The 12,046-nt window shown below is 39.8% G+C and overlaps 1 protein-coding gene across 1 annotated transcript in view; it reads left to right on the top strand.

Moving 5' to 3' along the window:
* The window catches only part of LOC117554202 (forkhead box protein N3-like), a 69,877-nt gene that overhangs the window by 39,290 nt on the left and 18,541 nt on the right, over positions 1-12,046 (top strand). The window contains exon 3 of the mRNA XM_034228500.1: positions 5,529-5,680. Coding sequence (XP_034084391.1) covers positions 5,529-5,680 — 152 coding nt within the window. The remainder of the gene's footprint in view (positions 1-5,528; positions 5,681-12,046) is intronic.

Below are 12,046 nucleotides of genomic sequence, written 5' to 3'. Positions count from 1 at the left end.
CTATTTTCAGCTGTGGATTAATACAGCTTTGGTGCTTATTGATTATATACAGCACAATAGCAGTGTTTGTGGGGTTGACAAAACAAGACTACAATGCTGTGGTCATTGTAATAAAGCAACACACCAATCTGTGCAACAGTGTGGCTTATTGATAGCACAGCAAAACCTGTAAGTAGCATTCATTTTTAAAGTTTTACTCAAGAACAATATGGATTCTTTAAAGGAGTTCGACATTTTGGGAAATATGCTTATTAGTTTTTTTGCTGAGAGGTGGATGATAATGCCATTGTTACCATTACAAATAAAAATGAACAACTGCTGTTACACAGTTAGCATTGCCTAGCCTAAAACCTGGAATCTCCGGAAAGCATGCTAGCAAGACTCTTAAATGTGTAAAGAGTAATGTGTTTTTGTTTTTGTTGTCTTAATATTAATTAAAAAAAACAAAAGTCTAGTTATTGTTTTTGTATGCATTACAAAAAAATAAATATAATATGTTAATTGATCAGCTTTAGTTTACCCCGTTTCAATCTTTATGCTAAGTTAAGCTAACTAGCATTAGCTTCATACTGTATGTAGCGTACAGTAGTATCAATCTTCTCATATAACTCGGCAAGAAAGTGTATTTTCAAAAATGGCAAACCAGTCCTTCAGCTCATTAAACTATACAATAAAGTACTTGCTAAATTCACAAAATATAGTTAGTGATAATATGAACATTTTATTAGTTTAAGTACAGCTTTTTTATATATTTCTGTGAATTGTGTTTTCTGAAATGAACCGACCTTATACATTTCAAGCAATGATATATATTTTGATGTGGGGTGAATGTATATGTGAGAAGATAATGGTGCAGATAGGAATGCAGTAGCAGTAGTGTAGTGTTACTAGCGGGGTCAGTGGCAGCAGGACTTTTTAATATCTCCCATTTCCATTGGGGACCAGCCCCCACAGCTTATATAACACAGGAAACAGATGTTGGCAACACACACTCACTCACTCTCTCTCTCCACCTCTCCCCCTCCGCCTTTGTCTCCTCTTTCTTCCCCTTTTGTCTTTTACTCACACTATGACGTGTCCAGGGCAGTAGCCTATGTGTTTTCTCCATCATGAAAATATCTGTGCATTTGCTCAGGATTGTGCAGTTTTATAACACCAACGCGTTTCAAAATGTGCTGCTTTCTTGATCGCAACTACTACTTATACATATAATTACGTTGAGTTTAAGTTTAATATCGCTTAAAATTATGATTTGAAGATTAATGCTGTGCCGGTTTCACACTGTGTGAGATCATTCTTGAAGTAGGGGTTTCGAGTTGTGGATTATTTGTTGTGTAATCCTGCTCTTTATCTGCAAATGGTAGAGAGATGTGACTATTTTCCAGCATGCACAAAAAAACCTATCATCCAGAAAATAGTGCCCGTAGCTGAGGAGTGAAAGCAGCTGGGATCAGAGGATGGAGGGAGGAAATAAACACAGTTTCAGGTCAAAGTGAAAACCAGGGTCCTCTATCACCTGCTGCAAGATACAAGAATAAAAAAACTGTGTATCAAAGTTGAACCCCTCCGAAAACTTGAAACTAATCTCTGACCTGAAATACTTTTCGTGATAATCGATTTCGAGACATGCTGCCTTTTCCCAACTTTGCGAATTGGCGAGAAAATGAAATGTCGCCTCCTCTCGTTTCCAAGCCCAGATGATGCCTGTTGCCAAGGCGACCACTATAACCCAGGTGACAGACCCTTCTTGTGAGCCGTACCCTATGATTGGCCTATCGACATGAGGGGGTCTACACATCTCGCTTTATGATTGGCTGTCTGGTTGGCAGAGGAATGGGCCCCGGCAGACAGAGATTTTGCAGAAAGCATTGATTTAATCTGGCTGGCAAGATGCCACACACACACACACACACACACTCACACACACACATATATAAATATATATACACAAACTGCTGGAGGTGTGAGGGGAAATTTGGCCCAGTGGGGGTCACCTCTGTGGGAGCGAGTGTATGTGTGTGTAATATCATGCTCTCCAGGAGAGGCGTTGCTGGCAGTAATGGAAGCACTCCCAGGAGCACACCACGCTGGGTAATTTCACACTCCCTAGGGAACTTGCCATACACACACACTCACCCCTCTTCACACACACATACACACCAGGCAAAACACGGCACATATGGCCCGTGTTCAACACCGCTCACATACTAATGCAAAGATCTCAGCGGGGGGGAAACAAATCAACAGTGCGCACACATGCCATTAGCTCCTCGCGTTCTTACAAGGTCACATGGTGTAGTGAGAGGGAGCACAGGTCTGGCTGATTCACTGGACATCCTGGGATCAGGGGACACGCCGAGAGACACTGACCACAGAGGCTCTGCATGCCATTAGAGAAAGGACAGTGTGTATTGTCCTATAGTATGGAGAGGAATGTATTAAACAAAAAAAGGCAGACATCTAAGGGAGAGAAATAAAGATGAAGATTCTTTTGCATTTTGAGCATGAAGTGAAAACACTTTGTGTAGTGCCAAGCATTAAATAGTGCATCAGAGGAGGAGGAGTAGAAATGGAATATGTTGATGTTGATAATACAATAATTTCTTTTAGAAAAAAGTCAAACTTTTAGTTAGTGAAAGGCATAAGAAAAATAATATTTCTTTAGTGAAGAAAACATTTCTTATTTTGAAATTAAAGTCTAAATGTCCAAAAATTATTCAGAGGAGAATTTATTTTATATCAAGAATAAAGTCAGAATGTGCTGAGTAAAGTCAAACTTTCATTTCTGCCAGACGTAAGAAGAAAAGAGTCAAAGAAAGGAACTTTTCCTTTGCTTTTTATATTTAGAAAATAAAGTCTGAAAATTTGAGAATTCAAAAAAGTTCGAGATAGCAGAAAGATATATATTTTTAAATTAAATTCTAAATGTCAAAAATGTAACTTGACATTTAAAGATAAAAATCAAGTGTTTTGAGGATTATCAAAACACTTGTGTTTGTAAATACTAAAGTTCAAAATGTGTATCTTACATTTTATTTTTGACAGTTTGTTTGTCCTTTGCAGTTAAACTGTCAGTTTTGTACTTTGTTTAATAAACAATATTTCAGGTTCTTTCGATTTAGAAGAACAGGTTCTGAGCACTTCCTGTCAAAAGTTGAATACAATACTTTAATAGAAGTCATTGTAACACATTAGTGCAGTTTACCTGGAGGTCGTGGCCTGTAATCGTATCAAATTGAGGGCTTACAATTGGACATTTCTAAACAAAGCGTTTCACTGTTAGCCCTGCTTATAAGAATAAAAGCAAATGTGTTTAATCTCTTCTGACTAAAAAATGTATTTAAGCTTACATCTCTTACATTTGTTTTTCTGGGGTCTTTAGGTCTGCAGTATAGAAACAAATTAATGCAAACACCTTCTGAAACATTAGCCTCTATTTGAAGCTGCTTCTTTCTTAAGTTGTTATCGTTAAAACACATTTGATATAATGTTACAGAGGCTTTTTCTTATGTTCCTTCAGGGTGCAAACATTCCTTTCATCCCTGTTTAGACATCCGAGATGTATAGATTGTTGTTTATGGTGTGTTTAACTCGCTGCTGGGCATATTAAAGATTTCACACATTATGAACTTGAAAAATGTAAATAATAACAACATTAATAGAAAAAGATAAGATCTGAGAAAATGTAAGGTTTGTTTTAAAATAGGTGAAATAAATCCTTGGGAGGTCTCTGATTGGTTCTCCCTCCTCAAACATGTGATCACTTGAAAGTTGCTCCTAAATAATGTTGATACACCTTGCTGTGAACAGGAATAAGTTAATAAATGTATCATCCAGGACTTCTTTATTTCTCTTCTTTATAACATTGTTTCCTGTACTCGCCTACTAAGAGGCAGCTAAATAAACTTGAATTGTCACAAGATGATTAACATGATATTGAGGGAAAGCCTTAAAGACAACATCTGCTAATGTTTATTTTCTTTAAATATTGTTCTAATTTGGCAAATGTTTTCATGATTTACTAAAGAATTTACCAAAGAAACAGTAACATGTCTTCGCAGAAATTGTGTCCCCCAATTGTCTAATGTAGGAGCTATGCTTTGGTAGAAAGTGGTTCCAAAGAAAAAAGCTTACGATGAGGTCAGTGAATTATCCAGACTAAAACCCTTTCACACTTGTTAACAAGCAACCTCATGTGTTTTAGGAATTACTCATCCACATTCACACAGGATAACATAACACGACCTACGCAATTATTAGTAGAGGCAGTAGGGGTGTCACAAGAAGCGATACTTTTGGTACGTAGTCGATCCATGGAACTCACACTATTTTTCCCCTGATTATGCTCTCTGAACATTATATCAGTGTTGAAAACGGCAGTAGGTGAGCTTGTTAACGTTAGCTGTTAGCCGTTGTCTGTTAGCTAGTAGCTGTTAGTCGTTAGCTGTTAGCTAGTAGCTGTTAGTCGTTAGCTGTTAGCCGTAAGCTGTTAGGTGTTAGCCATAAGCTGTTAGCTGTTATCAGCCGCTAATTTAAAATGTTCCTGTTGACTAACATTTGAAAGGAAAACTGTAGAGTTGTATTGGTAACAATTACATCATTTCTATCCCTAATCCTGTGTGAATAGGGCTTAACAATATTAATTATGAGCTTTTAAAATGTGGCAAAAACATCTCTTACAACTCTTAACCAGAGCTTAGTAAACTGAAATGAGCTGCATGGCAAGACACTACTAGAGATAAGTGAGTGTTTTTTTATAATTTTGGTGACTGATCCTCTGATGTGGATAGCATTAAAGGTGTGTATCTGGCACATCTGACGTTTCCCTCTTAAAATATTTCTTGCCGTATTTGTGGAAATCAGAAGCCTGCCATCATGACACCTCCCCACCTTGGAGCCTGTACCCGTATCATATCACAGAGCACTACAAAGTGAGCTGAACATGAGCCAACATTTCATTTTATATTTAACCCCCCCCCCCTGCAATTATCAGCGTCTGCCGTACACAAACTCCATATTTCGCCACGTTCAGATGACAAGGCAGATGAAAGTGCAGAGAAGGCAGTGAGAGATGGAGACAGGGGATGTATTTTCATCCAGATACCTCCCTCCGCTATAATCTATAGGCTGGTTTCACTCAGATTGCGAGCCGACAGCTTCATTAGGTGAGGGGGAAAGCTGCTTTGATCTAAAAATACGAATCATCATCGCCTCTGGAGTGAAAAAAAGTTAAAGAGTTTCCCTTTATTTTCTGAGGAAAGGCAGAGGATTGGAAAATATAGAGCGCGGTGGTATTGAGGATGTGTTCATTTTCATTCCTCCGAGTGTTATGTTCCGTTGGGAATATGGGAATAACTGCTGTGTGTGTGTACAGGTGGTTTGGTAAATAAGGCTCCGGACTTTGAGCTTGTGTTTGGGCTTTGGACTTGTTGGCTGACATCCGCGTGCCGCGCTGTGTTTGTGTTTGTGCTTTGAGGGGCCCACCGGCACTTCCAATAACGTCTCTCTCATCTGTCTCTTCCTTTCAGAGCATAGGCAAAGGCTCTCTGTGGTCCATAGATCCCGAGTACAGACACAACCTGATCCAGGCGCTGAAGAAGACGCCGTATCATCCTTACTCACCCGGCCTGGCCACCCCCTCCACCTCCCCACCCACCCTGCCTCAGACATTTCACCACAGGTAAGACGGATAAGCTGATTGGCTAATGAATTATTATGAAATATCTCTCTCCTCGTGAGTTTTGATTGGGTTAATTTGCGGTATTTATAGAGTTTTGGAACTAAATGCAATGGGAGTTTTTCATTGGAATATTGCAGAAGTGGCAAAAGCACGTGTACGATAACTTTTCATTAATAATCTCATTCAGAAAACCATTGACTTTGAGATGATGAAATCCAGAGGTGCTAAGATGCTAACTCATTCTAAGTGTATGAGTCACCTCTCACTCATAAGGCACTCATTTATTTTTCTTTTATGCCATGCACAGGCATGTTGACTTAATCCACCACTGGAAAAAATATATTTGTTTGACTTTAGAATCATAATATAAATAATTAGTAGGTAAAATATACAATTGAAATCAACTATAATAATTGATAAAGCTACAATTAACGTAAATAGAAGGGCACTCTAGTAAAGTACGATTAAGTGAATGACTCCGAAAAGGCCCTGCCCTATTCAAAGTTTAAAGAAGTGAAAAATAAGTGTATCTGCCTGGGATTAAGTAATTTGCTCCCACATGTTATGGTTTCTTCCATGGCCCATGCAACTACCTTCATCTAACTTGCATAAATATCGAGCCAGTGCTTTTTCCATAACCCTGCTGACATACAGAGGATCAAATGGAACCCAAACGGAACCTTTGAAAAGAAACCGAATAAATGTCATCACCCTGGTGGCTCGCCAATTTCCTGTAAAGTTTGAACGTTTTTCTTAGATTTTATCTTTCTTTTTGGCATATGTTGGCACAGAAGCAAAGAGTTCAATAATGTAGTTAGTAGAAAAGTTCAGACAGCTATATCTGGGTATTTATGCATGTTTCTGTCCAGCATCATGCTCTATGGCGCCCAATGGTTCGCTGTTTTCATTCTATTCCCTCGTCTAGTATTTTTCACATTCCCTGGCCCCAATCCATCTTATTCATGGCCTCCTCTAACTCCATCTCTACCATCCCCTCTTTATTTCTGTCACAGTACGCCACTGCAGCTGTGCTAGTATAACATTTTATGATGTGTTTTTAATTGTTTTAGGTCCCCTTATAGCAACTACAGACACTGCTAAATGTGTAATGCTTTCTTTTACTGACTCGCGACAGCAGGAGTTTTTTTTTACTCATGGGCGACATTTTTGTTTTGATGAAACCATTTAACAAACGGGGAGCTTTATATGGTCTATCAGGGGGGTGTTGTTATGCCCGTGATCAATCCCACAAACAGACCCACTTGTGAACAGGTCGCAGGTTGAAAAAAGTGATTTATGACTTTGTAGTGAATCAGATTTGGATTATCGAGTCAAGCCTCTAAGAAAAAAGTAAATGAAGTTATAATCATTTACTCAATCAATCTCGATCAAAAGACTTAAACAAATGTAATAATCAGATATCAATTATTTTAAGTGTTAAAGGTCCCATGTCATGCTTTTCCGGTTATTACCCGTCCCTTGTGTGTTATGAAGGTTTTTCTGCATGTAAACGGTCTGCAGAGTCACAAACCCTCAAAGTACACCCTGTAGCGAGTAAAACTCTAACACAGAAAAGACCTGTCTATGCTGCCCCAGAACGCCATTTGTTTCTTCTTGGGTATAGTGACGTATTTGGGTATAGTAACGTAACGTCCGCGGAGCCGTTACGTTTGGACCAATCCGTGGACTTCCTCACACATACACACTCGGCGGGACGTTGCGAGGCTCGCTGCTGCGAGGAGCGGGACAGTGTGAGCTGGCTCACTGGTGTGGGGTCGGCGAGACACTGCGGAACTCAGCCTGAGCTCCCACACAAACTCCCAGCCAGTCTGCGGGTGTGTGTGTGTGTTTCGGGCTGGGTTTCGCTGTGTCTCGCTGTCTCGCAGACGGCCACTGGGCTCACAGGGAGGGGGGGGGGGAGGAGCTCCAACAAGCCGTTTAGGACAGAGAGTGAATACACATACTATACAGAGATGCTGTGAGAGAAACCAATGCGAGTTTGGAACATTGCACAATATATATATATCTATTTTAGTAGACCTCAACAATGGAATTATGATCAGTAGAAATGACCATGACATGGGACCTTTTAAAGTTTTTTTTTAACTGTGGTTATTTGTTATAAATAGTATAGTTGTGCTTATTTGGTTTAATTCTTCATTTGTGTTTTTTTAATTGAAATGCTCAGAGAACTGTTTTCTTTTACTGTGTGTCAATACATTATAGCTATTTATTTAATATAATTGGATCTGCAGAATCAAATCACTTCACGTCAGGCCTTTCTGAATCCTAATTTAATCAAATGGAGAGAGCAGTGCCAAAATCCAGTCACATATATCATATTAAATTAAATATTTTTGAGATTTCAATAGTTTTTTCTGACAAAACAAGCAGCTATTCATCACTGTTTAATCATATATTTTCCCTGATGTATTTGCTTTAAAAGACTGAACGACGGATAAATAAACATTCTATGCATAAATCAAGAATATAAAAATAATCGGTGTTTGCAGCTGTACTGCATAGAGAACATAAAACACATGCACTCCTCCACCTCTCTCCTTCTCTCTCCACCCACCTGCCCCAGGCATTATACATCTGACCCGCCCCATCCTTTCCTTAAATCTTTTTGCACGCTGTTTTCATGCAGCTACACTTCCATCCCTCCTCCTACAGTATCTCCTTCCCCCTCAGGCTCTTCACAGGTAAAAACCGCTGCTTGCCTTTTTTCCTCTCTCCGCATGTTCACTAGTTCCCTCCCTCGCCCTCTCCCCGGCATATCCTGTCCATCCCTCCTTTCCTCCGGCTCCTCGCACTCCTCCGTTCCGCTGCTCTCACTCTCTTGTCTCCCTTTCTTTTAATGTCCCACACACACACACACCCTCCCGCTCATCCTCAGGCATACATTACAGCTGGTGGGGAACCCGGCGCTCCGTCTTCTTTATTTATCCCTGCTGTGATTTATCCCTTCTCTCCCTCCGCTCTTTTCACTCTATCTGCACCACTTTATCATTCAATTAAATCCTCCTTTGTCTACATCCACTTCACTCTCACGCCCCGCACACCTCTCCGCAGCATCAGCATCCACCTGTGTTGTTTCCCTCTCCTGACCTCTCCTCCAGCCTCCACCCTCTCCCTTCGCTAACTTCTCCGTTTCCAGCTCCCCTGCCCATCCCCGTGGACATGTCAGCAAGAGGTACTATTAGTTGTCTTTTTTCCCTTTCTTCCGCTTTCTCTCTTTTCTCTCTCTCCGCATACCCGACCACCTCCTCCCCCCCCACCACCACCACCACCACCCCGCTCCCCAGTTGATCCGGGCAGGTTGGATTGCAGAGCCAGCGGACTGTGTAAGACAGAATAATTGGTTCACCATAAAATGTAAAAGTGTCATTTTGAACAATGAGGTATGGGGAAGTGGAACAAATTGGAGGCCGGATTCGGAACATGAGGAGGAAGGGGGGGTGTGGAGTGAGGAGAGGTTGGGAGTATGGAGAGGATGGGAGGGGGAGAGAGGGGAGCTTGTTCATTTGCATTGTGACACAGTGGGGAATTAGAGAGCAAGTGAGGAGAGTCCATTTCTTGGATAGAGGCTCCTTGTGATGTAGCACCTGAGCGATCAATTAATCTGACAAATATATTCCCGATTCATCGAGTGGTGCAATGAAGACGGATTTGGTAGGCCGACGCGAAGTAGGCCTTGCAAGGGTTCCCTTCGACAAGAAACTATGGGATTGAGTTGAAGCGTAAATGCGATTGCTAGAATTATAGAGCTAACGTAATGCTTTAAACGAACTACGTCAACAGCTACTTGTTAGCAACCGCCGATTTTAAGTCACGTACACGCTTCCGACGTTTAACAGTGAGTATTTACAGACATATTTTATGAAGTACAACAAAATGTAAAAAATCTCATAAACATGAATTAACCTGAGACCTTATTTTGAGAATCCAACTAACATTTCTTAAAAAAAACATTGATTTGGAGACAAGGGGGCCATCAAGTGATAAAATGGGAAACTTATTTCCCGGGTTTAAGACTTGTTCCTGGACCACTCAATTGTTTGGTCTGTAAAATGCCATAAAACAAGGGGACATTTACATCAGTTTCACTAGCCTAAGGTAACATCTCATGCTGTTAGCAATGTTTGTTTGAAGTCAGGGAGAAGTTCCTGGCATTTATCAGTGAATATTTACAGAGGGTTGTTTTGGGGGGGCGAAACATGAAGATCTTGTGTTAACCACTGACCTTATTTTGATAATCCAATGAACAACTATTTAAAAAATACATTGGCTTCAAGACAAGGGAACCTGGAAGTGCTACAATGCTAACTCATTCCTGGGATGAGGACTAATTCCTGCACCACTCTATCTCTTTAAAATACCATAAAAAGGGCCACCATATAAATCTGTTTTGCTAGTCACAGGTCATATACCCACCATTTTTTTTCTCCCACAAAAATCTCACTACAATTGGGGTAATCATTTGACTGGATCAAATGTAACAAAATATTTACTTTGAAGGCTTCTAAATGTCTCACCTATTATTGAATAACAAGCAGCTTTCAAGTCTCTGCAGGCCTCATATCATCCTTAAATGAATGGAAACCAGCGGCTGCCTGGAAAGTCAAATGGAAATCAATCTAGGAATTGATGGTGTGCTGTTGAAATTGGCCAACAGCGACTTAAAGCAGGCGCACAGCATGTACAGTATGCACAATTTGTTGCTAATGGGCTAAAACATGAACACCACTTGTATGCTCCTTTAACCTCTCCATCGTCAGTAAAGCTGCTGGATCCACAGCGCCGGGTCCCAAACATATTAAACACGTCGGCTGTATTAGGAAAACGTGTGTAAGAGTAGGCCCCAGACATCTGTAATCATTCCATTTGATGTACTGGCACAACAATGAAAAAGTGATTTATTTATCATAAGCACGACAAGCATGAAGAAGTGGTCGTTGGAAATCAAAATCTTAAGGCTGCCTCAAACAAGGCTGATTTAATATGTATAAAAATGTATTTGCACATGTCTATATATAAAGTATATGCAGAGGTTGTAAAACAATAACTAAATAAAAGGTACAGCAGCTTATATAATGCTATCTTTGGTTTGTACGGCGTTCAAATACCGCACTTAATATAAATAATTTACAGTATATTCTTACTTTAAAGCCACTTAAAGTAATACATTAAAGGGGAAATCAAGGTTTTATGGGCTAGGGATAATGAATATTACTCTTTAAAGTTATATTTAATAACTCGCAACAATAGAGGCAATGTCGACAACTGCTTATGCACTTTTGTTCACTTGAGACAACAAAGAAGTGCGTATTGCCTGGGGCCCGGAGATCACAGCTGTGGAAAATGTGCATGCAAAGTAGGGATTTGACCAAAAAATAACATCATCGATAGATATAATGAAGATAGTTTTGACAACATGCAGACGTTTCATGGAAAACTTTTTGTATGACACAAAAAGATTAACGGATGAAGGCCATGGGATACAACTGAACGCTTTGAAAACAAAATCTATGGGGTCTTTTTTTTAAAACTTCTCTTTTAACTTTATCCCATATACTGTTCAGTGTGCCATACATTAAAATAGACAATTCAGTTAACATTCATACTCATGGTAAATCATTTAACAACCACAATGTTCAAATCTTTAACGTAACAATTTACTTTTAAAAGGTCATCACAGAAAACTTTGAGGTAAAAACGAATTATTTGTATAATATTATTGAGCCTTACAGTTTGAATTTTAAGTAAAGTAGGGTATAAATGTAACAAATCACTAAATCAAATGTACTGCCTATGAAAGATTTCTTTTTTTAACTCTTTATTTATTGTTATATGTACTTTACTTTACAAGAAGTATGAGTAATGTGAAACAAAGAAACACGCCTCATCAAATACCTTCAATACAAAGCATTTTCTTTCTTTACTGTTTGTGGAAGATGAACCGTTTCCCTTTTTTACGTATCTTTGACCGCAGAAGGTACAATCAATCTATCACAATATCTCTGAAGAGCTCTCACTCTGAAGAATATTATGTTATGAAGTGTAATGACGGTGTGGTTGCACCATGTCAAGGACCGTCTCAAGCAGTTCTATGCACTCAGCAGTGGAAGATGGAGAGAGAGAGGGAGAGAGAGGGAGACTTCTTTGTCCTCTACTCTTCGTCCCTCACATCTCTTGCTTTTTCATTGTGTGTGTGTGTGTGTGTGTGTGTGTGTGTGTGTGTGTGTGTGTGTGTGTGTGTGTGTGTGTGTGTGTGTGTGTGTGTGTGTGTGTGTGTGTGTGTGTGTGTGTGTGTGTGTGTGTGTGTGTGTGTGTGTGTGTGTGTGTGTGTGTGTGTGTGTGTGT

The sequence above is a fragment of the Gymnodraco acuticeps genome, unplaced genomic scaffold (assembly GCF_902827175.1).
Source record: "Gymnodraco acuticeps unplaced genomic scaffold, fGymAcu1.1, whole genome shotgun sequence".
In the NCBI taxonomy this organism is placed as follows: domain Eukaryota; kingdom Metazoa; phylum Chordata; class Actinopteri; order Perciformes; family Bathydraconidae; genus Gymnodraco; species Gymnodraco acuticeps.
Note: the sequence above shows the minus strand (reverse complement) of the source record. Positions and strands in the feature narration are given on the sequence as shown.